The sequence below is a fragment of the Chaetodon trifascialis genome, chromosome 19 (assembly GCF_039877785.1).
Source record: "Chaetodon trifascialis isolate fChaTrf1 chromosome 19, fChaTrf1.hap1, whole genome shotgun sequence".
Lineage (NCBI taxonomy): Eukaryota > Metazoa > Chordata > Actinopteri > Chaetodontiformes > Chaetodontidae > Chaetodon > Chaetodon trifascialis.
Window position 1 is genome coordinate 11620365 of NC_092074.1, and position 25960 is coordinate 11646324.

The 25960-nt window shown below is 42.8% G+C and overlaps 3 protein-coding genes across 4 annotated transcripts; 1 reads left to right on the forward strand and 2 right to left on the reverse strand.

Moving 5' to 3' along the window:
- Nucleotides 1–1620: 1620 nt before the first annotated feature.
- On the reverse strand, nt 1621–9619 carry fam167ab (family with sequence similarity 167 member Ab). Its single transcript, XM_070987401.1, has 3 exons — nt 9413–9619; nt 5820–6390; nt 1621–4830 (listed from the first exon to the last, which is right to left on the reverse strand). The coding sequence occupies exons 2-3, from the start codon at nt 6186–6188 to the stop codon at nt 4567–4569; spliced, it is 633 nt and encodes a 210-aa protein (XP_070843502.1). The 5' UTR covers nt 6189–6390; nt 9413–9619; the 3' UTR covers nt 1621–4566.
- A 146-nt stretch (nt 9620–9765) lies between these two features.
- lca5 (lebercilin LCA5) lies at nt 9766–16965 on the reverse strand. 2 transcript variants are annotated; one of them, XM_070987995.1, is made up of 10 exons: nt 16767–16965; nt 16059–16165; nt 14306–14737; nt 13694–13935; nt 13282–13587; nt 12855–12992; nt 12666–12756; nt 12389–12525; nt 12107–12287; nt 9766–12034 (listed from the first exon to the last, which is right to left on the reverse strand). In XM_070987995.1, the coding sequence occupies exons 3-10, from the start codon at nt 14703–14705 to the stop codon at nt 11115–11117; spliced, it is 2415 nt and encodes an 804-aa protein (XP_070844096.1). In that variant the 5' UTR covers nt 14706–14737; nt 16059–16165; nt 16767–16965; the 3' UTR covers nt 9766–11114. The 2 variants fall into 2 exon arrangements, with proteins under 2 accessions (XP_070844096.1, XP_070844097.1); XM_070987996.1 differs by lacking the exons at nt 16059–16165; nt 16767–16965 and adding an exon at nt 14877–14915.
- Nucleotides 16966–18242: 1277 nt separating this feature from the next.
- On the forward strand, nt 18243–25960 carry sh3bgrl2 (SH3 domain binding glutamate-rich protein like 2). The gene is made up of 4 exons (XM_070988158.1): nt 18243–18497; nt 22036–22221; nt 22692–22772; nt 23566–25960. Exons 1-4 carry the CDS (start codon nt 18453–18455, stop codon nt 23578–23580), a joined length of 327 nt encoding a protein of 108 aa, XP_070844259.1. The 5' UTR covers nt 18243–18452; the 3' UTR covers nt 23581–25960.

Here is a 25960-nt window from a genome sequence, read left to right on the forward strand (position 1 = left end):
AAGAGTTTAGCATCTTTACTGCAGCTTCTGTAGTGACTTCATCACCTTAATAAGAATCAGATGGGTTTACTTGCACTGAAAGCTTCATTATCAGGAATGAAAGCAAGATAACAACTACTTTTATGTGAAAATGGTTGCTTGTAGATTTGCCACCTAACTGCAGCTTTCCTCAGTTCTGCGGGGCATCTTAGCATCTTTCAACTAATCGGTTTGATTTTCACTGATACACCCGCCGTACTACCCGCCCAGCACCAAACAGCAGATGAAGTCTGCAACCGGCTGGATAAGCTGTGACTTGCTGAGCATTTTGGAGCATTTGGCAGCTAAGGAGTCAGATATTTGGTGGAGTTGTTGGTGCTGGATGTGCTAATGGGCAACTGTTTGCCAACAAGTTCACCATATCAACATTAAAGGTCACAATATGTCAAAAATGGTGTGTTTACAGCTTGTTTCTGGTGCCCCCAAGTGGCTTGGAAAACATTTGGGTATTCAAATAATACTGTATATCTTTAAATCTATAACACCCACTCGTCTATGAATCACATTCAAGACCCTGTTGCCCACTAGCCTCTAAAGACAGAGAAGACATATCGAATGAAAAGGACCCTGCAAGCAAAACTTTCTCCTAAATTAATATCCCACATAGCAAGCTATGCTTTAAAAGCTATTTTTGGCTTCTGGACATGTTTTAATATGTGTCCAGGACCTGGTCCAAGTGTTCCTCTGACCTCATAAATCTATTTTCCAACATCCAACATGGTCAGAATCGGTGTCTCGACACTCCAGGGGTTCAATTGGTCAAGCTTAAAGCCTCACGAGTCCACAACGTGCCTTGTTGCTCCAACAAAAACAGTCTGACCCAGCTCTTATTTCCACACCATTAGAATTAAGAGTGTTACTGCTGGTTAAAAGACAGAGCGGTGAAAGCTTTGCAATGTGTACAAATGAGAAAATAGGAAAATTTATCATCACATCCTCCATGACAGCATCCACGAAACAGCCAAAATGGGGAATAACCCATCATTAGAGTGCTGCAGTTTGTCTGGGATGTGCTGCTCTTAAATGTCTCGTCCTTACAGTAAATCTGAGAAAAGATGTGCTGACACACTCGCACACAGAGGCTCGGCGTGAGATGCAGTCTGGGATTCTCGCCAGCCTCACCCTGTGGTTCACCTTGGTGAGGTTTCTCTCAGCCATTCATGCCTGAGTTTGCAGCTCAGTCATGGTGAGCACGCCACCTCTCTGGTGTCACATCTGTTAAGTTCCTGGAACAGGAAGGCAGCTTCGTTCTCAGCCGTGAACATCCAAAAAAAAAAAAAAAACTGACAAAAGGTAAAGATAGCAAATAGCTGACTGCGTCCCTCTTTAAGATCTAACTGGAGAAAGTTCTCACAATTCAGTTTCACATCATACTGTTTGTCCAAATCTAGATCAACTGCTTATTTCAGCTCTCGACATGACGCCGAATTTTTTCATCTTTTTATAAAGTGTCTGTCTTCATGCTTTAGCGGCAGAGATAGCGCCAGATTTTATGCCTGTCAAGTCATTTTGTCATGCAAATGAGATGGTTTAGGCATGAAATTAATGACAAACTCCAGGGAAAGCTGTTGGGCAGCAGCATTTGGAACAACTGTATTTATTTCATTATAATAGCGCAAAAATAATAAAAAGTATTCTGTTGATGCAGAAAAAAAAGAAACCACCTTGATCGCCTGCAGCGTGTTAGAAAAAGCATGTGATGGCCCCTTTGGCAGCCTCTCGGTCAAAAGGAGCTGGTGGCTTTCAGCAGCGATAAACTCACATAAAGCTGGAGCTCATGCATGAAAATCTCAGGCTCAGCAAAGTCATTCATGACGTGCCACCTCAGGCCCTCCAGATGGAGAGGGACACAGGGATCAGTGAGTGGGCTCCACTGACTCTCACATGCAAAACCTCATGACCCCCGCCGTCTTCACACATACCCAGAACTGTGGGAGCCCGGGCGGTTCCCAACTGTTTACACAAGTTCTGGTGCAGCGTGCACAGATTACAGCTATTAGCAGAACAAAAGCAGTAGAAATGACAGAGGCTCGTTCGAAGAGAGGAGGCCAGATTCGTTTTCTAAAAGCTTAAAGGAATAATTTTTGGGAAACGTTCATGTTCGGGTTGAGAGTTTGATGAGAACATCGCTGCCACTCTCATATCTGTTAAATATGAAGCTGGTTTGTTTGCCTCAGAGGTGCTGATTGGTAGAGCGTGCACACAAGGCAAAATCTGGCGGTCTGCCACTGTTTTAAAGGAATAAGAGAGTTTGGAGAGCTTCTATTTTCATCCTTGCTTTTATCTTATTATTATCAAGTGGGTTTTGTTCTCCTTTCTAATTTTACATTCATTGTCTGGTGCATGTGGTTTCTTTTGCATGAAAGGTGCTATACAAGTAAAGTTTATTACTATTATTATTGCAGCCAGCAGCCCGTTAGCCTAGCTTAGCAGGAAGATTGGAAACAAATACAGCATACAAAAACTGTTTGCCGTTTTATGGGGGATTATGTGCCAGGCTGTAAAAATGGAGACTTTTACACTTTTGGTACAGATTAAACAAAACAAATACTGTATAAAGAGTTCATTAGTAAGCTTAGAGGTGGATTTTGCTTTCTTTCAAGCCAAACTACTTTACTCCCAACTGCAGTCCTTACGCTAAAATAAACGAATCCACTGCTGGCTCTGCAATTAATAGACAGAAACAAGAGCAGTATTAATCTTCTCATCTAACTCCTACCCAGTGCATGACAGTAGTTAGAAAAAATAAGCACAGGTACAATTTTGGGGACATGGCAGGATATCCCATTCCTGAAAACTTAGTTATGAGTAACTTCTGTGTTTAAGTGGCCCACAGTGACGTACACTGCATCCACGTGCAAAAAGATTGCTGGTTCAGTGTATCTTTATTGCATATGCTTCATCTCCCAGATCCCTCCACGGTTCACTGAGCGCTTTAATAAACAGTGTGCTGACGAAAGACTCCCTGCTCATGCTGCGTTCGAATGACAAGTCTCACCGCAAGAAAACATGAGAGGCCACTGGTGATAGTTTGACATGACGACAGCAAATTAAAGGCTGGGAAAGTAACGCTTCCAACTTCTTGATGGGTTATTTATTTCCAGCACATTTGTGAAAACATGCTAGCATTAACAAGGCGGCATTTAAGGTATGAAAATTTAGCGAACCGGTTTGAAAGTACTGTACGTTCCAGGGATTATCGGCTTAGTAACACAAGATCACGTCGACATAGCAGCTGTTTTCTTGCCAGGTGGCACTGAGCCTCAGTGTTTGGGGACGCAACGGCCAAGTATTGTGTTTGTACAACAGGCTAATCATAATGTTGGAACTGCCTGAGCAGTGGCAGACACAGATGTTAACCTTGTCTTTCAGGGGGACGTAATCTGCTCTGTTGTGGCCAACAAATTAGATGGTGTGTGTGAGACCTTTTAAGTTGTGATTATGTTCAGATTGTGTGATAGTATATCTGGGCCACAAGGAGGGGCACCTTAAACGCTGAAACTCCTTTTTCCTGTTGCACGGTCTGTGCATTCAGACTATACTTTCAAATGAAAAACCCCCAAAACTCAAAAGAAAATGAGAAAGGAAAGGTTACCTCTAATGATACATCCCATCATAACTGCTGACATAACAGGGGGCGCATAATAAGACCCACATAATCATGTCATTTGGTAAACGCAGAGATCTAGATGAGTTATAATTCAATGTTTATCCAAGAAACTGAACCATGTCTTTGTTTCAAACAGACAATGCCATCTTAAATGGCTGGAACTGAACAACTAGAGCATAAAATGCTCCAACCAAGAGTTAAACACATCCTTACTTATACGAAGCAAAGTTCAGTAGTGCTCCTTGACGATCATCAGAAAGAATAAATCATTTTCGTCATATTCTACAAAAAAAACAATTCTTGCTAAATTGATACAGCACTACTCGCTAACTCAAATATGCATTGGCTAAAGTACAATTTATATCAATATTAAGGCATTTTTTTTAAAAGCACAAAACATTTAGGTTAAGATCCAGAACGTGGAACAAAGGACAAAAAAATCCCGACTGTCACTGAAAGCATCATACAGAAGTCTGTATGCAGTAAAAATGTATTTAAATGTTTCATCTCTGCTTGTTGATAGAAAGCATGAAAGTTGCAGCAAACAGCTTCACTTTAAAAACAGCACGTCATGATGGTCAACAGGTCTAAAATCTGCTGCGGTTTGTGAGACAGAGAGCTTTCTGTATATAGCTGCCATGTATAGTTTAGTGGCAAAGATACTTCTATGTACCTACTCGACTCAAATTCTTCTTCTTAAATGATATACATTACCTAAACCTCTGTCTTTGATTACAGGGGCCGTAAAACAGAGTCTGCATCGAGGTTCGTCCTCACAACTTTGTGGTCAAACCCTAAATGCATAAAGGATTTGATCACTATCTAACACGTGGCCATGGCTGGCATGTTGCACTGGAGCAAAGGCAGTATTAGACAAGCTGTTTTGTTTTGGGGATTTCCTGCCTGAAGCGCTGCCGCTAGCAGAGCGAGAAACGGCGAGAGTTAATGTTCATCTTGGTGACGCCGATGAGCCTCAGCGGGGCCGAGAGGCCGAGCCCGGGGGTCACCGGGCACTCGCACAGCAGGTCCGCCAGCTCGTCCCGCTCCTCGAGGCCAAAGGTGGCGTCGTTGAGCATCCGGCGATGCAGGTGGCACGTCTGCTCGATCTTCAGCTTGTTGATGTCGCTGCGGAGCCGCATGAGCTGCCTCGCCAGCTGCTGGTCCTGCAAGCGCATGTCTGTCTGATGGAGAGAGAAAACAGTGGCGCTCAAACAACCTGCTGATGATGAAGCTGAGAAGATCAATACCACTCTCATGCCTTCACGATAAATATGAATCTACACCCATCAGCCTGTTAGCTTAGCTTAGCACAAAGACTGCAAACAGGGGGAAACAACTAGCCTAGCTCTGTTCAAAGGTAAAAAAAACCCCCACCACCTATAAGGCTAGCTGTTACCCTCTGTTTCCATTCTTTATGCTAAGCTAAGCTAATTGCTTCCTGGCTGTGGCTCCATGTTTACCGTACAGACACGAGTGTGATGTCAATCTTCTCATCTAGCCCGCGTTTCACTTCAAAGTGTGATTGCATCAACAGTTTACACACGGCTCCCATGATACGGACTGATGGGAGGTCTGAGCATTCAGTCTTTAATAGGTAGCAAAATCTAAAAAGCAAACTCACAGTGGGACATCCGCAAACAAGTTTCTCATCATAAGCTCTCTCAATTTTGATCTCTTTGTGTCCACCGCCCGTGTGCAAAAGTCCGTGCAAACATCATAATCATCCCTCTTGTCCACTGTCTTTGTGAGGACGATGCTGCCTCTGACGGCGTCCCTTTGCGTGCTCAGCCCAGGCTGATGAGCCGTGGGTGGATGTGCAGAGTAATTGAGCAGAGTAAAAACGATTACACTTGCAGAAACTGCCTGTTGCAAACATCTGATGCCTGAGTCCCAATCAATCTCACTCAGCACTGTGAATGGGATTCTTCTGGCCGGTAATTGGACATTGTGTCCATTGTTAAATTCTAATTAGTTAAGTAGCAAGAAGTTATTTTCTATTCAGGCCGTTAACTACAAAATTACACAGCTCTTCAAATTAAAAATCTGAGTGAAAGCGTGTACTTGAACCTCAAGGATCCAGCTGAAACAAAATTAAATATTTTAGAGACGCAAAATGCTCCATAATCCAAAGACAGCTGATAAACATGTGTGCTGTAAATAATTGTCTCACCAGTTCTCTCCTCAGCCAACTGAGAGCTTCGTCGATGTTCCCAAACCCCTTCAGAACACCTGACGGCAGCTTGGACTGAAACACATCAGATTTCCCCGCAGCCTCTTTGGGCGCGACAACTTTCTCTTCAGGCTCAAATTTCACTTGGACTTTTCCATTTCCGGGCTCTCTGAAGCTTTCCGCCTCGAGTCGGGCCTTCCACTCCAAGTAAGACGGCCTCCTGGTCTCCAGTCTTAGCTTCTCCGTCAAGGCTTTCAAGTTCATGAGATGGTCATCCGTCGGCAAATCCACGTCTTCCCCACAGTCTGCTTCCTCCAGGACACAAGCCCGGTCCACCATTATGTGAGGAGCTGAGGGTGTGTCCGTCATCAGTCTGGTAAATACAAAAAGCTCCCTAGAAAGTGAGTCAAAGTAAAAAATGATATGTGTTCTTCATTGATGTGCTCTTCCTTTGTTATAAATGACCATAGTCGTGGGTTTACGCTCCACGTTCTCTGCTCTTTAGGGAAGTGGATCCTCAAAGGATTTCTAATGGATCCATTGTCGTTTTAGAGGCAGATGATCTTTAAAACTGTAGAGAAGAGAAGAAGCAAGTTACGAAACATTCGCTGACTCAACCAAATGACAAGAGACCAAACTAACGTGGCATCTGACAAAAAGGTTACGCTTCAGCTGTCTAATGGGATGGATCATATCTCAAGCAGGCTGAACGCTGAGTGTAATTAAACTTTTCTCTCCGTCATCCTGCAATCCGATTTAGATTGAGCATTTGGCTCCTCGCATATCAAATAATAAATGATCAGCACGCCGAGGGAACACATGTGCAGGAGTTTAATTTAACAGGAACAAATTGTTTCCATAGCAACGACACAGGGACTGTAAATGAGTCAGCAATTTTCCAGCGCCGGTCCTCGGGGTGTGTTGCTTTAACTAACCTGAGGTGACAGACAGACGAGTGGCAGCGAGAGGGGCTGAGAGCCTCGCTCTTTTACAGCAGCCCTTCTATTTACAGCTAATACAATAAAACACCTTATTTACACCTTTTTTTTTAAACACTATTCAACAATGAGCATTTTGAGCTGAATTCTAACAGGCTTGCAATGACAACGCTAACATGCTGCATCCTATTTTCGTGTTTTAGCATGCTAACATCTGATAATTAGCACGAAACAAAGTGCAGCTGAGGCTGATGGGAATGTCATTAGGCTTTTTTTTTTTTTCTTTTTAGCATTTTTCTAAAATTTTGACCTGATGATGAATGTCTGTAAAAAATGTCACAGCGACACCATCCAAAACATCAGCACCTTTCAATCCACCCAGTTTAGAAACAGTGGGCTGTCAGTGGGAGTCCGGAGGCCCAAAAGAAACGCAGTAAAGTCACAAACTAAATCTTCAATGCAGCCTCTTAAATGATATAACAAACACACACTCATAATAGCGGCAGACTCTCTGCCCAGTGTCCTCTTACAAAGTCTTCAAGCACTCAGTAAGTGGTTAGTGCTCAGTTATTCCATAATGGGCACAGCAGACCAGCAGTGAAGTCACTGTGTGTAATGATAGGCTTGGCTGTTTTGCAAGGTAAAATAGACCTCTCACTGTGCAGAGGAGCTGACTTGTGAATGCCTGAGAATCGATCCTCTCCTAATTCTCTGAAGGACTCAGCGTGTGTCTGGGGACCACATTGTTACAGGAGACCAATGAAGGAGGATGAAAATCCATAGCACATGCATTTTTGTCTATAAAGTCCCCGTGGGTGGAGTGGTGATTTTAATTGTGAATAGGTACTGCGGAGCCAAGAGGTTTACAAGATGGGAGAAAGTGTGCGTGTGTCTGTGCAAACGTTATATTAAATTAAATTAAATGAGCTGTGATCACAGTTATGAAGAAATAAAGGGTTTAAAATCATTACAACAGAAAAACCACAAACCAGCTCCTTGTTGGCTGCTTGATTATATAAGGAGTACTTTTGGTGGAGCCAGCCACTTTTGAATAGACCAGCATGGAAATTTCTCTCTTAAGGAAGCCAAAATTTACATTCTGAATATCAAATGCACAAACGCTGAGGGGGGGGGAAAAGACCATTCATCTGCATCATCCAAATTGCCGAGCATCACCCCATACACGCCTCTGGCTTCAACGCAGCAGAATTTGATTGCTCAGCAACATCCAGTTGCATCGTTGCCACACCAGTAAAATTTATTTTGCAGTGCTGGACTCTAAGATGCCAAAACCTGGTCTGGCTTATGAAGTCTGGCTCTCTGGAACTTGCAGGCATGTCTACATAACAAACATGACTGCACAGCAACTAATCAGGCTTTAGCGTGTATCTCGCCAATCTGCAGCATCACAGAATATGAGCGTGATTATCCATCAGCAGGATCACAAGGAGCAGCCTAACACAAAAGGTATTCAGAGGGTGAACACCCAATTACTGTGGTGTATTGGATTCCTTTGCGATGGCAACAGAAACTTAATATAACAGTCTGTGCTTCAAAATCTGCCATAAGGCCTAAGCCTATGACAAATAAAGAGAAAATCCCATAATGGCTATCAGTACCAACAGGTGTTCTTTTGTGGTTGTTTATGTTCAGGAAGAGGGTTAAATTTAAGAGCTCTTGCAGAGGCTATGACACTTTAAACAAATAATAATAATAAAATAAATACACACAGTACAGTGGTGGAACAAGTACTTAGATGTTTTCCTTGAGTAGCAATACCACAGTGTGGAAATACTTACTTAAGCGTAAATTACTTTAAAAAGTCCTGCATTAATAAAAGCTGCTTAAGTAAAAGTTAGCGTTAAACTTAGAGTACCAAGAGCAAAAGTCCTCATTATACAGAACGGCCCATTTCAGAATGCTGTTTATTATATTACTGAGTCATAATTATTTATGCATTAATGTGCTCATCACTTCACTGTTGCAGCTGGTAAACAGCTGGTACATACAACAGGGTAGCTTATGAATTTCAGCACAGGCTCCATAACAATGCATCACAATTCATTTGCTGATTGGGTTTTGTATTATTAATATGAATCTGCTAAGTAGCCATAGTTACTAAAGGTATCAAATTAATAGAATTGAGCGAAAAAGTACTGCAAGTAAAATGAAGACACTCAGGTGAAGTACCTCAAAGTCATACTAAAGCACAGTACTTGAGTTAATGTGGTTGTACTCTCCACCACTGGTAAACTGCCAAGTCAACATTAAATTAACAAGAATTCAAAGCATTATTGTCTCTTTAATCCCTTTTTATGGGTGAAAAAACACCAACACAAGGCAATACCACAATAAGAACATAACTATTTCCCTCTCCACCTGACCTTTCTTCAACCTGAGCCTGACCCATAATAGGATTGATGGCGCAATATAAAGTTGTGCTCAAGTTTACTGATTTAACACCCTTTCTCATTTTGTTCACGTTGCCATGCAGGTTTCTGAGCATGGACGCAACACGTCGTTCGCGTCTTCAGGAAACAGCCTGACGTGATCTCTGCACAAAAATGAACCACGTCAAGGCTGAAATGCCACTCAGCGCCACGCACGTATAAATCCGCAGAGAGCGCGTCCATGTGAGCAGGCGTCCATCCTCACCTCCTCTTGCTTTCCTGACGCCGGGCTGCAAGGTGAGACACCACCATCAACCCCATTCAACCCGCGCGTGGCTCGTTTGGTGAGAATTCAGCCGCTGCGGTCCAACTTTGTGGCGGACACAGCGAGCCCGAGCAGCCGCATCAGTGAACACCTCCACCAGTCCGGTCTGTCTTTCCCAGTATCCCCCAGCAGCTCCGCGGGCCACTTGTTTTTGAGCAGGGAGCTACCGGAGGAGGGGCGGGACGGCTGCGTCAGGTTCTGGTTGCTTGGAGACGTCCCAGGAATCCCTATCAGACTTCCCGCCGCATGAATATTAATGAGGGCGCGCCACAGACTGATAACAAGGCAACAGCTTCACATTCATTAGCATTTATTTCCAATCAGCATAAAAACGGCACATTAAACTTTTTTTTTATTATTATTAATACAATAAGTACAAAATGTGAAAATTTTAAAACACCAACACAGACTGATTGACCACAAAGTTTTCACTGGCTACACATTTAATCCCTTCCCAAAGTTACAATAATAAATTCTGCCAGAATAAATACAAGAGCTCAAAGAAAAGATGAAGGCATCAGTTTTACTGATGCTGTGAGAATCTGTGGTGAGTCTCCATCATGGAGTCAGTCTGTAAGAACTGTAAATAATAATAAATAAAGACAGGGCGTTTTGTCTGTTCACTTCCATGCAGCTGTAGCTTCTCCGACAGCCACTGGTGGTGTTTTAGTGCCGATTGTCTGCTATGAGTCATATCAGTGCAGGTGACAAGGAATATAACACACATACAACTTAGTGTTTCACTGAGCTTATAGGATAATTTAGTATCATTTGACTACATGTTTCTACAACATTTTCCTTGTAATGGAGTATTTGATCAGTATCAATATGATATTGGCTGTTATAAACCTGCAGAAAATGTTATGAATCTTTAGAATAAATGTATTAAAAATAAACCCGTTTATATAATTGTCAGACATTCAGCAAGTCGTTTAAATATTCTTTGATTGTCATATTGCTAAGTGGCACACCCTTATGGCATGGACTCTAAAACAACTCACTGTGCTCAAACTGTGGAATGAAATGTGTCCAAATACAAAGACAGGTAAGAATCCAAATCAACCAATAATAACAGCAATCCCAAACTATAATTTCTAAAAAAAATATGGCAAAGCGCTAAAATGTTAAATGCAATAAGTGACTGTATTGCTCCCACTTTGGTTCGCATTTGTTTACTGGATTAATATTCAAAGTCTTAGATGTACTGTCCTTCTTTTGATCTGATAAACTACTAGAAAAACAAGAACTCAACCTGGGGAGCCGTTTCAGATCTAACAAGTGCAACCAGTTAACGCCACAGCCTACACACAGAGTCCAACTAGCCTTAAAACAGATCACAGGGTCAGAAATCCTACATTACTGGTTTCAGCAACACTGTGACATCTATCTCTGCCATCCATGTGTCCACACACGCACGCACGCACGCACGCACGCACGCACGCACGCACCGGAATGCTCAAAGGTCACATTCAATTCATTTTCTATATGCTGAAACATTAAAAAGACAGTAACACAATTTACAGTCATGTGATATTCTAGAAACCTCTTTTCTATGTTTGCTTCTGTTGATTAAAGTTGCTTTTTACTGGGAAATCAATAGTGTTCAGACTGAACTGATAGACGACCGGCTTCGGATCTAATTTCATAAAGTAAGTTCCTCTATGTCATCGTCGAATGAGGCGATGGCACGGATGGCAGGTCTGCTATCTGCGACCTGTAGGGTGTTCAGGGAGGATGCCGGAGGAGTGGACGACACTAAGCTGAAGCTGAGCAGTCCTTCCCGTCTTGAGCGTAGTCCATTGGTCGATGGGGGACTGTTGAGGACCTCCATTTTATTGGAGGTGCTCACGCTGTCACCAGCAGCTGCTGCCGGGGAACCAAACAGCTGCTGCATAAGGCCAGACTTCCTGTCCTTCCCCACTCCTCTTTCCATCTCCTTTTCTTTCTCTGTCTCCACCCCTCTGAGACTGAAAACACCTATCGCTTCTAACGCAGAGTCCCTGTCCTCTGTGGGTGGAGGTGGCGGGAAGCCCAAGGAACCTCGGGAAGCTGAATTTCCAAAAGAAGGCGCGTAGCTTCCGAATGCCAAGTCGTCACCGGAGATTTGGGACCGTAGCGCTCTCCTCCCGATTCCCGCTGTAACAGCTCCACCCTCTGCGCCTGATCTTCTCCTTCCACCTTCCCTGCTTCCAGCACCAGCGCGCAAACTGGCCGACTCCTCTGATTCTGTGAGGTTGAAAATTGAAGTGCTGTGGTTCCTCTGCTCAGGAAGACGTGGAGAGGAATGGTTACTGGCACCCTTACTGGACTCAGAAGGACTAGACTCAGCGAACATGGCGTCCTGGGCTCCCTGGTTGTGACGGTCTATTTCACGCATCTTAGCCAGCAGCAGTTCTTTTTTACGACGCACTTCCTCTACTGCGTGCTGGTTGGCCAAAGCATCCTGGTTCCACTTCTTCACCTCTTCCTGGACGTGGCCGCGCTTTGCGTTGTTCCCTTCCTCCTGGTTTGACAGGAAACTTGTCATCTTTCTGTCGTCTTCCTCCTTTTCTTTCTCCCAGCCTGTGGACATAAGACAAAGACTGTTGCTTTACTGCACTCTCAATGCATATGTCTGCTCTCTGCTTATCTTACCATCTCGTTGTCTCTTTGCCTTCTCCTCAAGCACATTTAGCTCCCGGTTGAGCTCCTCCTCTTTCTCCTTCACCAACTCCTTCTCCTTGTCTCTTCCTTTCTCTCTGTCTCTCATCTTCTGCTGCTCCCAAGTTTGATGCCTGTCTTCGGTCTCTGCCTGTCTGTCCACTGTGTCAAGCTCCTGTTGGTATAAAGTGATGGAGAGACAGAGGCATGAGTGACAGTGACAGAGGAGGAAGAGTGGACGTTGGGGTAAAGTGAAGAGGAGTCACTTCTTTGTACCTTGAGAGATAAGTATTCATCAGGTGCCTGTTCGCTGTACTCGTTGGTATCGCTGATGGCAGGGGGAGGTGTCGGGAAATCCAGACTGGACATCCTGTCTTTAGTCTGCACTGCCTTGCTGCTGCTCCTGCTGGGGACTATGCGTGAAACAAAAGCAGATTATACATTTGAGTTCATTTTGCTAATCCTATTCCAAACCGTGCCTTGATGCAGAGCGCTAGTTTCAAGTTGACAAAAGCACAACAATAATGCGCAGAAAGCAGTGGTTTGGCCTTACCTTTCCTCTTCGCGTCAGTTTCTTTTCTTACTGAGGGTTTCATCATGCGGTTGGCATAGATGTTCTTGGCATCTAGTTCTCTCTCCTTCTCCTGACGAGAAATTAAAATTTCATACACTGAATGCACAGAACAGCACAGCTTCTTACAGTTGCTACCTTTAAGCATATTATTGTGTATATAGTACAGACCTTGAGTTTGTTGGTCAGTCGCTCCAGCTCCTCCTGCAGGGTCCTGATCTCCTCCTGGGCACTGATGGTCTTCTTCTTCTCTGCAGCCAGCTGCCTCTGGTAACTGCTGCTGCTCAGCTCCATGCTGCGCTCCAGCTCCTTCAAATACACACAGAAAAAAATACACTCTGGAACTGCGGTGTCACAAAAAGAAACTCAAGTCTGATGATACAATCTGTTTTACAGATGTCCATACATACAAATTTGGTGCAAATGAGCGTTCAAATTACTTATTTGCTGCATTTGGTTGTCTATCTAGCTATAGCATAGTCTTGTAACCCGGACACCAATCATTTGTTAACATGGAGTCAAATCTAAAAGCTACATTTCAAAAAGACATGGGTAAGATCATATGCATGATAATACATGATATATAAAATAAATTTACCTTAATCTTTCGTTCTGCCTCCTGGGCCCGAGCCTTCTCTTCCTCTAACCTGCGGCTTAGCTCGTCTCTGGCTCCTAAGTCGCGCTGGTCGACCAGCTTCTTCAGCCGGTTGATGGTCACTTGGCTCCGCTGCAGCTGATCCTCGCTGTCCTTCAACCGCCGCTCGGCCACCCGTTCCCGTTCTTGGGTACGCCTGAGCCGCTCGCGCAGCACCTGGGTCTCGTTGGTGTGGCGCGACAGCAGCTGGGAAATCTCGCTTTCTGTGTCATCGTAGCGCTGCAGGGCTTTCTCTTGACGCACCTGAAGCTGCAGCGTGGAAAAGAGGAAATTCAATTTTGGGATAGATGACATGGAAGAAAAAGAATTTGAAGGTTGTGATTGACTTTAAACTTATCTAGAGGGTTTGGTCTACCTGTCTGAGAATCCGATTCTCCTTCTGCAGCTCATCAGTGCGCTGTTGCAGCTCAGCTAGTGCATTACGCAATTCATTGATCTTTAGCAGGCGGGCTGAAAGCATCCTCTTGGTGACCAGGTCCAGGTCTTTAGGGGATGTGGGCTCCTTGCTTTGTGAACGCACTCCCCTTCGATGTTGCTGGATCAGGGGTTGGCCGCCTGGACGCTGTGGACGAGACACGCCCCGACGCCCCACACCACCTGCAAGGCACAGAAACGCACATTAGATAGAGCTAACCTAAAGGTACTGACAGTTAACACTTCTACATTGCTGAAACACATGAACAAGTGAAGCTAAAGGCTCAAACTTTAACAACATAATTAGCATGTTGTTAAGAACTTTTATATTATTCAATTAGAACTTAAGTAGGAAAAAGTTGCTGTGCATAACAAACGAGCTGTGAGTCAAAGTTCAGGGTGAGAAATGCTCTTAAAATCTTAATCCATTTTTGTTCTTCTGCAGAAATCACAATGTTAAAATCTGCCCTACACTGCCATCATCTGGACAGTACAGCAAATTTAAGGGTTTCATTTCTTCTTCTGTCCGTACATACATCCTTTCTGTCCGTACCTGTCTTGTAGAGGGGGCTGCTAGAAATCCTCTTAGCCCGCACCCCTCTCTGAGGAGTAGGGGATGGAGTCCGGGAGCGGGAGTATGGCGAGATGGAGCCCTCTGAACGAGACTCATTCTCATAGTCCTCTGAGTAAAACGACCGACAGCTTCTCCGATCCTCTCCGTCTGATACCTGGTCCCGATCTGGGTCTGAATGCCAGGTTCGGGTTTTCGATCTACTCTCAATGCAGCTGTCTTTTTCATCCTCATCCTCATCCTGCATCTTGTCACGGAAGTTCTTTTTGTGTTTTTGGAAAGACGATCCGCAGGATTCTTTCTTTGTACTCCGGCGTGACTGGCGACTCTGATCGGCATCCCGGTTGTCTTCGTATGGGTCAGTTATGTTTTCAGATTCCATGCTGTCACTTGGAGAACAAACGCTGCGTTGACCTTAAACACAAAAGGTGGGAAACATATCAGATTCTGAATTACATAAGGAGTTACAGTTTAACAATAATAATGGCTTACTTGAACAGGATGTAAATGACCTGATTTAACAGACCTACATTAAAAGTCCCAATACACTGACCTCAACATTTCTACTGTGCAAGCCAAACGAAAATTCTCAAAATTCATCCAAAACTGTAATAAGAAAGCAAGGGCAGCTGGTTTCTCTGTGGTTTTCCGTATTGTGTGTGTTGGTCACCAAGCGACAACACGCATGAGGTAGGATTTTCCATGAGGCTGAATGATGAATGATATCACTATTCCACACCACTGCTGCTACATAGAAAATACTACACTGCCCCCGTCTGCCCTGGTGACTTATTAAACAGCCACAGTATCCTTTCTAAAAGCACTAAGGTGCACATGTGCACACACATTAAAATGTTTATGTTCTCACCCGATATTTTTATTCCGCTGCTTGTAGATACAGTTTTATCACATACTGTAGGAAATGTAGAATTCTTCTGACATTATTTTGCAAGAAACTGTATTTGTATCTCTTATAACGTTGGTCTTCTATGTTGCAAGCCTAACAACCTTGAGTAGCATGTAGATTAAACAAAGAGTTCAACACTAATACTGAGGAGCGTGTACGCTCTGCAATATTTGTGTTAATGGCATGGAGAGGTCGTGCAGTCATCTGGCCCTTTCATTAGCCCTGACAATAACAGAATCACTTGATGGGTATGTATCTATGGCAACACCAGCGCACACAGCAGCGTCACCATAAACAGAAAACTGCATAATTGTGGGTCAAGCAGGACAGAAAGGTTTTTCACCTGAACACAAACCTGTTTTGGAAGACAGTGTTTCAGGTGTTAAATAGCTGTGCTGAATGAGACCCAATTCATTGCATGCAGACTTTAGTCTTTAACAGTAAAATTGGCTCTCATGTTATGTGTTTCTCCTCTCTAAACATCGGCAAGAATAAAATGTAATAAGGGCAGTTCATTTAAAGTGATTTACTTCACAATTTCAGTGTCATTATTGTCAAATGCTTTTCGAGCCTGATAATTTAACTATAGAAATGATCATTATGTGATCGTTACACACATTAAATACATAATTAAAGTAATGATCATCATACCAAATCTAATGTCTGTTACCCATCTATGTGTTCCACACAGTGTTGTGGTTAGAGATATGGCTTAAGTTATGATATGGCATACCAGAGTTAACTGGTTAGGGGAAGGTCGGGGTCAGGTTAAACGTCTCAGAAACAGATTAGTTGGTGTTAGGATTAAGTTTCAGTCTCCACACTTACCACATATATTACATTATAGAGCCATCATATCTTGTCATCATCATTCAGATCTCCTGCTCCATCATACTCCGGAGGAAGAAAACAAATGCAGTCAGCTCACAGGATCCCTAGTGAAAGCAAAGATCAGATGCGTGTTAACAAGACCTTACTATAGAGGTGGTACTAGCTTTCCCGGCCCTCCGTGACATGAACAGATTGGATTAAAACGGACCGTCTGTTGTTGACAGGTGCATTGTGCATTGCTTGGCAAGTAAAAGCAACAAAATAGTAGTGCCAACCACACGTCAGAAGGCCCTTTAACTTTACTCCCATGCGACATTGTCAAATAGAGGTGATCAACAGAGAGAAAAATGAGTGATGTTCCAAACAGCATTTCAGATCGCCGAGATGAGCACACGTTAGCCTGTAAAGGGTTGTCGAAAGCTAACTGAGACTAAGGCTAACTGCCTTACTGACGATAGCTTGTTATGCTAGCACATCAACAAAAAACTACCATCAACAGGTGGTATGTGTTTTAACGTCACCACTCAGTGTCTGCTAGCGCCAGCCTCGCCGTTTTCCGCGTTTACTCGTTTAAATCTTGCTGCTTTGTCTGTTTTACGTTTGACCTTTTATCGCAGTTAAGAGCCTCTGGTTTACACTCAATCGGCTAATGTTAGCAAGCTACATAGCTTCAAGTGCTAGCAAGCTAGAGAGAACTTTAGCTACCGTTAGCTATAAGAAGGTGTCGTCCGCCCTTTCTGGAAATAACAAATCTTGACTATCGGTTTAAAATCCGACGCACTGCAATTATCGTCCACGACAAAACTGCAAGACAGTGTAGCGTTAATCTTGGCAGTCAGCGGCGTTCAGGTACAATGTTTTTAGTGCAGAGTATGGCTCCAGCACAAACGATGACGCCGTACCATGGCAACCGCAGATCTCCATGCAATACCACTCTCCCACCAGCGTGGCGCTGTAGTACGTGTTGTGATAGACAATAGCAGTAGATTTACAGTAGCCTTATGTAAATAAAGGAGAATATATGGAATACCGTGGTATCAACCCCATATCAGCTCAGTGCTTATGCTGTAAATAAGCTTTATAGATATTATACTTGTGTCATTCACAGCTGCTGATATGATTTCAGTTCTCACTCATGCTGATCAATGCGTGTTTTAGTTGTGCCGAAGTCTTTGGCGGCACTTCAGCAGCAGCACATGGATGTCTTAAACCACAATTTGCTTGGTGTTTGAGATTAATGTCATGAAACATATGTGCACATAGAAAGCATGCTATCTGTAGCATCGAGTCACAAAACTTGCAGTATTTACAGCTGCTGATATGGTTTCTTCCCAGGGCTGTGCAATGTACATCGGAGTTGTGCAGATGTTTTTAAGGCAGCTGATGTGTGCATATACAAAGTCTATCAGTTCTTAAATTGGCAGCAGTGAATACTGCAAAACAAAAGCACATGGGAATACATATTTCCACAAAACTGCATGTAATCTTATTTTGCATAATCTTAGAAAATTCTGGATTCACAGCTTCATTTGGATATACATCTACATGAACGTACACATAGTGATAAACGGTCAATGGATATTGACAGATTGTATTAGCGTACGCCTAAATCTCCCTGAATCTGAATCCACATCACAGGCTGATTTAGCCAAGCTTAAATACACCAAATGCGATTTTATTCTGAGATATGCTGCTGAGTGACAAACATAGTAACTGGACAATCTTGCTCCGTAGAGGTGCTGCCAGAATCTGCACAACTATATTTCCCTCTTCACAACAGCCACTGAGGCCAATTAAGTGAAACTGGCTGGGGAGGTTACCTGCGTCAAGTTGTCGGACTTAAGTCAAGCCGAAGTAGCAATAGAAGTTTTTCTTTCAAAATAAACCGAAAATTATGTGTTTGTGATCAACATGAAAGGAAATCTTTGGCTATAGAAACTCACTGGAACCAGACCATTAGTAAAATATCCCTACATTTGATTAAATGATATATAATTGCTCTTACTAAATATGTGGACAACGGAAAAGTGACTGAAAAGTGCATGCGGATAACTTTCATCTATTCTAATTTGAAGCATATTGATGGCCCATAATCTGCTCGTGGACCCATCCCGTTGTTTAACGTCTTTGCTTTTTTTTTTATTTTGAAAATTATATCCGGAAGTTCAGTGTTTACATGATGTCAGTGCAGTGAGGACCGCTGAGCGCCACAGTCAGCAGAGACGCACGCTGTTTTATTATCATGCCTCAGTTTAAATACTGGAGACGCGTGTCTTCTGTCATCTGAAACACAACCTGAGCTTTAAACTCTCTGCTCGTTAGTTTGGGAATAAACGACAGTCGCTGCCACCAAACAGTTTGTCGACTGCCTGATATTTATTCCAGATTAAAATGGTCATCAAGGTTTACATCGCCTCTTCAACCGGCTCCATCGCGGTGAGTGTTTGCAAATGTGTTTTCGACCTTTGCCGATAGTTGCATGTAAGAAACGCAGTCATATTTTAAAGGCGTGAGGAAATATTGATGCTCGCAAATTCACCGAGTAGTGTTTATTGGCATTATGTAAGAGAACTGTGAGTGCGCCTGTTTGCGCCCGTCTATTGGTGACAAGCAGGGAAAGTAATGAGCGTCATTCAGACAAACAGACGGCCACTCACTGACTGAGATGCACATTTTTAATTGGCAACGTAGATTTCTTAAATGTTCATTTAGTCTGTTTGTTGCATTGCACAGCAGCTGACCTGCCTTCACTGTGTAGAAGCTTAATCAATAACAAATTCTCCTTCCTTTAGGTAGATTAAGGTCTAGTTTGACCCCCAGGGTGATTGTGGCTTTCAGTTTTACTTTGAGGCCACTTATGACGCTCCTGGCCCTTGTTTTGAAGGGCTCTTAGCTTTATTTGTGTTGTGAGATGTTCATTCTAGGGAGGGGTTCCTACCACTAAGCAGCTGTGTTATGCAGAAAGACTTACTCCAAATACACAAGACAGATTTATGTCAGCATGCTTCATTAGAAGGCCATTAACTGTGGGTCTTGTTTAGCGCTCAAATGATGAATTGACTTGTTGATGAACAGAAACTTTCAGCTCACGTGAGGATTTTTTCCTTTTTTTTTTTTTTTTTTACTGTGTATTGAATTGGACTGTTTGATAGACAAGAAAAAGAGCATTTGCAAAATTGTTGCTGTTTTCTGAAATTTGACAGACTTAACAATTAAGGGATTCATCGAAAGCATAACAGATTAACCCACAATGGATTTATTGGTTAGTGTCAGCCCAGTCCTGTTGTGCCTCTTGGGAAACAACTGGCGCATGTTATTGAGAAGGTCCAGCTGAAATTGAGAATGAGCAGAAAATCATCAAACAACACTCCTCCACGAATGCTTCAAGTCTTAGGTAATGGGACAAATGAGTAATATATTTATTTTATCATGCCCTGTCTGCAGAAGAGGGCAGTGCAATCTCTGAGCGTTTACAAAGGAGTTATTTTTAATCCTATGACACATACATTCAAAACACACAGACTCTATCGCTCTCTCTCACACATACACAAAGCACAGTCATGCACGCTTGAATAGGTTCACCAATTCGGGTCAGTTGTGCGAGTGTGGAGCTCATGTGAATGTAATTCGCTCTGAATGCTTTTGAACTGAGTTATAAGTGATTGAATAAAGAGGTAATGTGAGGCTGGAACCCCTCAGCTGGTTTAAAGTGAAATGGATGTGTTCAAGTCAAAGAAAAAGAGAGAGACTGTACGAGTGTGAGGCAGAGATGGAGGAAAACATACTGAGAAACACAGTGATGGTCAGAGGGTGAAATCTGGAAAGGAGTCAGGAATACTGTATGTGAGCAGTAAATGACAGACTCAAGGGGAAAGTAATAATCAAAACCCTGCCATGCCCCTTAAAAATGAACAGTTCACAGCTTAACAACAGCAGCTTAGTGGGGCGGAAATCATCACCACAGAATGAATGAAGAGCAAATTAGGTTGTGTCCCACTCCTCAGAGGACATGTATCAGCCTCAGTCTCATCAGATTTTACATTTCCTGATTTCCAGAGCCCAGGTAGTGATATCCTTTCTACAGTCATGTGTCCACAAAGTGGTGAACCTTAGTCCATCCTTGCTTATGAATGACTGAGCCTTTCCAGGATGCTCCTTTCATGCCCAATCATGATGCTATCACCTGTTACCAATGAACCTGTTTACCTGTGGAATGATCCAAACAGGTGTTTTTGGAGCACTCTTTCCCAGTCTTTTGCTGCTGCTGTCCTAATTTGTTTGAATCGTGTTGCTGCCGTCTTTCCCTTTGTCTCTCTCTGTCCTAAAGGATTAGTTTGAACCACCAGTTAATCCCTACATTTCAGAAAAAAATGCTTTCACCAATGCATGCATGCTCATATACTGTAAGGACTATTTGTATCTTTAATTCTATGCACACACACAATCTCACCCATCCCCTGACACACACTCTCACTCACCCTCACTGGGGGCACCTCTTTCATTATTTAGACTCATGCTGCCTGGCTTTCTGCTCAGAGGAAGGTCGTATCATTTATACTATGCTGGAGACCAGCAATGTGACATGTTGTATAAACTCAGAGCAGGAACTAACCGTGACCCTTCATGGAGTTTTAACCTTTGACCAGAGCAAACGGGCGCATTACCATTTTAAGACTATCAGTATCCTGGCGGCTCATTTACTTTCTAGTGAGAGTCCAGATAAAGCTGTTTTATGGCCACACACAGATAATGACTTTAAAAAAGACTCAACAGATTATTTGCCATCTTGTTTGGGTGTATGTCTAAAGCAGACTGTCCAGAACAATCCCTTACTTGTCTTTAAGGTAAAACAATAGCTCCATTGTGGCCCTTAGCATCATTAATATAATGGGCACACATGGCGTGTTTACTCACGCAAGCACACAGGGCAGATGCCGTTAAATTTTCATCATTTAATTACATTTTTTTTCTTTTTGTCTTCTCTATCAAATGCAGAAAAATGTTTTCAGGGTACTGGATAATAAATGATAGCATTCATCTGTAAAATAAAAGCCTCTGTTTGTATCAGTTCACATTCTTACCCTCAACTTGTTTTGTATAATCAGCCCTTTTCTTATGTTAATGAATGCTTAGTACATACATAGATGTGAGTGAAAAAGAAAGTGAAAAATGGCACAGAACAAAACTGAAATTTGTGAAAGTAAGCGTGTTTTTGCATCCGAGTTGATTGCCAAAATTAGATGAGATAGCTGCTTCTCTTATATGGGCCGTGTCTAATGTGTGTTTATGACCTTCCCGTCCGTGGGAGTTTTCTGTCTTCTAAAATTATCCTTGAGGTTTTTTTTTCCTCTCAGTATTCACAAACACTGTCACACAGTTTCACTAACACACAAAGCGTCCCAGAGCATACGGCACATTACCACAGGGAGCTGTCCATCCATCCCATAGACCACAGATGGGAAAGAAAACATGAAGCGTCCTAATTCTTTGCTTTGTGGCATGTAATAATGACAATAGCAAATGATAAATTCATCAATAGATGATAATTGTTCGTTATTATTTGAACTGTCCTGATCATGACATTGCATACTGTATAGAATAAGTATGTCAGCTTTCCAAGATCGAACATAAGCTCTTCCACTAATCAATAATCCTTCTTAATGGTCCCCATTACCAATAGAGCCATGATTCAGTGAATGCATACAGTACACTGGACATGTGTGTGAATGTGAGAAAGAACCAGGGCTCTGGTTCGATTGGTGTCATCTTACTGTTTGTTATTAGAGGAGGAGTGTTTGGATACAGGGCAAATGTCACACATACAGCACAGTGTCCAGCTGCACGTCACGTACACATGGACGTATATGAAGGCAATGTGAGACAATGGCTTTGTAGAATATGTACTTTTTTTTTTAACCAAAACAACTCTCCTTCACCCTTCTTTCTTTCTTTTATTCATTTTCAACCTCTCCAGGTAAAGAAGCATCAGCAGGCAGTGGTGGGTTTCCTGGAGGCCAATCGAATCAGCTTCCAGGAAGTAGACATCACCATGCTGGAGGAGCAGAGGCTCTGGATGTACCGTAACATCCCCAGAGACAAGCAGCCGGAGAAAGGCAACCCGCTGCCTCCGCAGATCTTCAACGAGGATCGCTACTGTGGGGTAAAGATGGATATTTGTTTCTAATGTTTCTACTGAACAACCATACTTTAGGTAGCTCTGCAGGTAGCTTTCACTGATTCTCAAATGCATCGCATGTCTTCTCATGGATGAACAGTATGTTGAAGACAGACAATAGTTCACATCTATGTAAGGCTGTACAGGGTGGAGAACTAACTATGCTGGAGAATGAGTTCGATCAGTCAGTGCTTGCCAGTTTACGTCCTTCGCTTTGCACGCTACTCTGTAATCCTGTCGTAATCCAGTGTCATGGAGGGGGCAGATTATGTGCTCTGCCTGCCGTCACTCTCACTGGCCAAGGTAATCCAACATTACTCTGCCATGCCACGGTCATTGCATTATATTAAAAGCAGCAGTGGAAGGACTGTTTGGCAGGGATGTTTACAGCCATCTTTCAAATGCGCAGAGATTATGCAACACTCTACATCCTTATTTTTTGTCTTTCCCCTCAGGACTATGAAGACTTCTTCCAGTCAAAGGAGAACAACACTGTGTTTGCATTCCTTGGGCTCAGCTCCCAACCCTCAGTGAAAGTAAGGGAGAAGACCTTTTCAGACACTAACTGATGCATGCACAGCTGAAGACACAGAAACAAACTGCTGTCTCTGTGGTATAAATCACACAGCCAACAAGGTTTGCTGTCACCTCCTACTTCCTCAAACAGTACACACTGCACCATCTCTCCACAGTGCTGGATCAGCACCGCCGGTGTCTGCAGGCTGCCTGTGAAACTTTGGATTTATAACGTATTGGTATTTCATGCACATCAGCTTTTATTTTTTGGCAGAGAAAAAGAGAAATCAGTTTAAATCCCATATAGCTAGATTCTTGCCTTTTTCCCTCAATCTATTTTGCAAATATCAACATTTATGTGCTGCGTTTCCCAAAGATCCTCTTCGAATGTATATATAAGATCCCGCATTCCCCATGTCAAACAAATTTGTTCAGAAAAACAAATACAATACCCAGTAGAGTATCTCTCATGTCTATATTGGATCTAGACTCTTGAAAGGATACAACAAGTACAGGGAACACCCAATGATCTAATTGTTGATCATCAAATGAGCTTATTTCCACTCATCTCTAAAGAGTATTTATTTGATTTTCCTCCTGGTCGCATTCTTTTTCTGTCTCTCCTCTTGACACTGATTGGATAACTAAGTTAAAAGTGATTTGATTACATGTTGGCCAGCAGGATATTGCAGATGCATTCAGTTTGAAAATGCTCACGTTTAGCGGAGATGTCTGGCTATATAGTCACATACTGTTTAATGTGTGGTCCAGTAAAGCTAAATCTAACCCTAACCCTTTCTCCCCGATCTCTAGGATTCTGAGTCGTAGCCTAGATCAGACTGCTGATATGTGACGTCCAGGGAGCCTTAAAATATAAGGACAAAAACTGCATCACTTCCTGTGTTCCTTCTGCCACGATGCCAGCATGTTGCCGAACATCATATCCCAGGGATCTCACCCTGAACGACCTCTCCTGACTGTAAAAACTCTTCAAACAACATTCCAACATCATGTCCAAGAGTCTCAAGAGGCCACAAAGAAGTAATCAGAGACCAAGGGGATTAACTTCATGATGAGTTTCCTTTTTATGTTTAACACACTGTGAGAAACACTGTCCGTAGCATAAATTCGGTGCAAACTAGAACACTATGTAGCAGCTTTTGCATCAGTGGACCATTCGCTTTAATCTACAATGCAGTGGATCAGGCACAAGTCACCTGAATACACACCTGTACTGTGTGTGTGCATGCCTTAGTGAGTGTGTATCTGTCTCAATCAGCAGCTGTTAATGAAGGCTGCGTGAAGCGAGGGGACCTGAGAGACAGCCCTCACTGCAACCTGAAACAACACAAGGCCTAGCCGTCGCCTCTGGCTGTGTGAATGCGTGTGTTTGTGTGAGAGAGAGTGACGATTGGTGACACTGCAGTTTACCACAGTGCGAATGAAAGCAAATGCGAAGAATCCTGAAACATATGAGGGATAAAAACAACATATAATATCATTGCCAGCATTCATGTTAAGTTTGCTGTGCCTGCCAGCAAATAAAACAAACCTTGTTCTTCTATCTTTCCACTGCCAGACTAATTTGATTGGGGAACAAGGTTAGCTTTATTTGATATATGTTATTACTGTCCACAAATCCAATAAAACGACTCGAACTAACAATGTTTTAGTCTGTCTCTCAGAACCTTCTGACTTCCCTGCCCTGCGAGTGGTTTTCAGCTCACCTGAGCCCATTCAATCCTACTGAACACTTAAAAAACAGGTTTTCAGTGTATTTAACTTTAACCACTAATGAGTATTTACAGCAGCAGGATAGTGTGTATGTGGCTGACCTCAAATAAACTATAGTGCCCAGATTCAGTATAATGAATGAGTCACGCACTGGGTGACAGTGTGGCTCATTCGTGTTTTCTTTGGACCACAGTGAAGCTGTGGCACAGCAGAATAAGATATACATTCATTGTTGGTTTTGGTCTTTTCATGGGGCTTGTTGACAGCATGGAAAATATAGATCATCAGCGGCTTTATCCTTTAATCAAGGCCGCTGTAGACAAAGCATGGCTACAGCCAGGGTCACATGAGTTAAAAGAGCGCACTTCAAAGATTATTACTCCAGGTCTTATCTGGCTGATAAGGGGAGATAAGAATGATAGTTTAGTGCTCAGAGATAATGGAGAGGCAAAGCTGTGCACTGACTCTGCTCTGCCGCCCCTTCTCTCTATATATTTCCACATGACTGAGTGAACAGATGCTGAAACGTGAGCAGACTGCCCTCTGTGTGTTGTACGTATTATGAAATGAGCATAGATTGACATCATGGCCAACTCTTGGTTCTGTCCTCCAATGTGTATTCTACACTCTCCCTCCCAAACACCAACACTAAGCCTCCTTATTAAATTATCATGGGTGGGTGGTTGACTAAGTCCTTTATGATTACACATGAAGGACGCGCACAAACAGATCACCAGTGCCCTCGTTAGCCATCGCTCCCTAAACGTAGTGCCATCGCGGGAAGGGGCATGTCATTTCCACTTATTCCAAATCACGTGTGGGAACATCACCCTCAATGCATTTCTGTCATTGTCAACACTAACCACATTCCTCTTTTGCAGAGTCATGTCCTCATTTATTGTCAAATCATGTGCTGACTTTGTTGTGAATGGATGCTTACGAGCCTGTTTGGACCACAAACTGTCTAAATGTACTTTCTGTTGCACCTGTGTGAATCTGTTGCAGTGTTTTTTTTCTGTTTGTAACAGGCTCATGACAATTAGACACAACGACACTTAACTGTATTTGTATTTCACACAACAAAGTAAATGACAGTATTTGAAGTCAGAATTTTATTGTGTATGTTGAACACAGTTTTATTGCGAATGATTACATTTTGTTTTTATTTGCATTTTACACAGCCTTCCGGCTTTTTTTGGGAATCTGGGTTGTACAAAGAACGTTAACTTCAGAAAGCGTTGAAAGTGGTACACACTGTTTTTTTCTTTGCATATATTTGAAATCAGTCTAAATAACAGTCTGAGATCTGAAAAAAAAAGATGTCTTGAGAGGATCAATCTGAAGTTGTTCTGTAGCGGTGATCATTTTGTTTATTGTGATGTGGAAAACCCAAGTTGCCAACTGAAAGCATGGTTTCCTGTAGTCATATCATATCTACAGAGTTCGAATAAACTCAGTGGACGAATGTCACCAC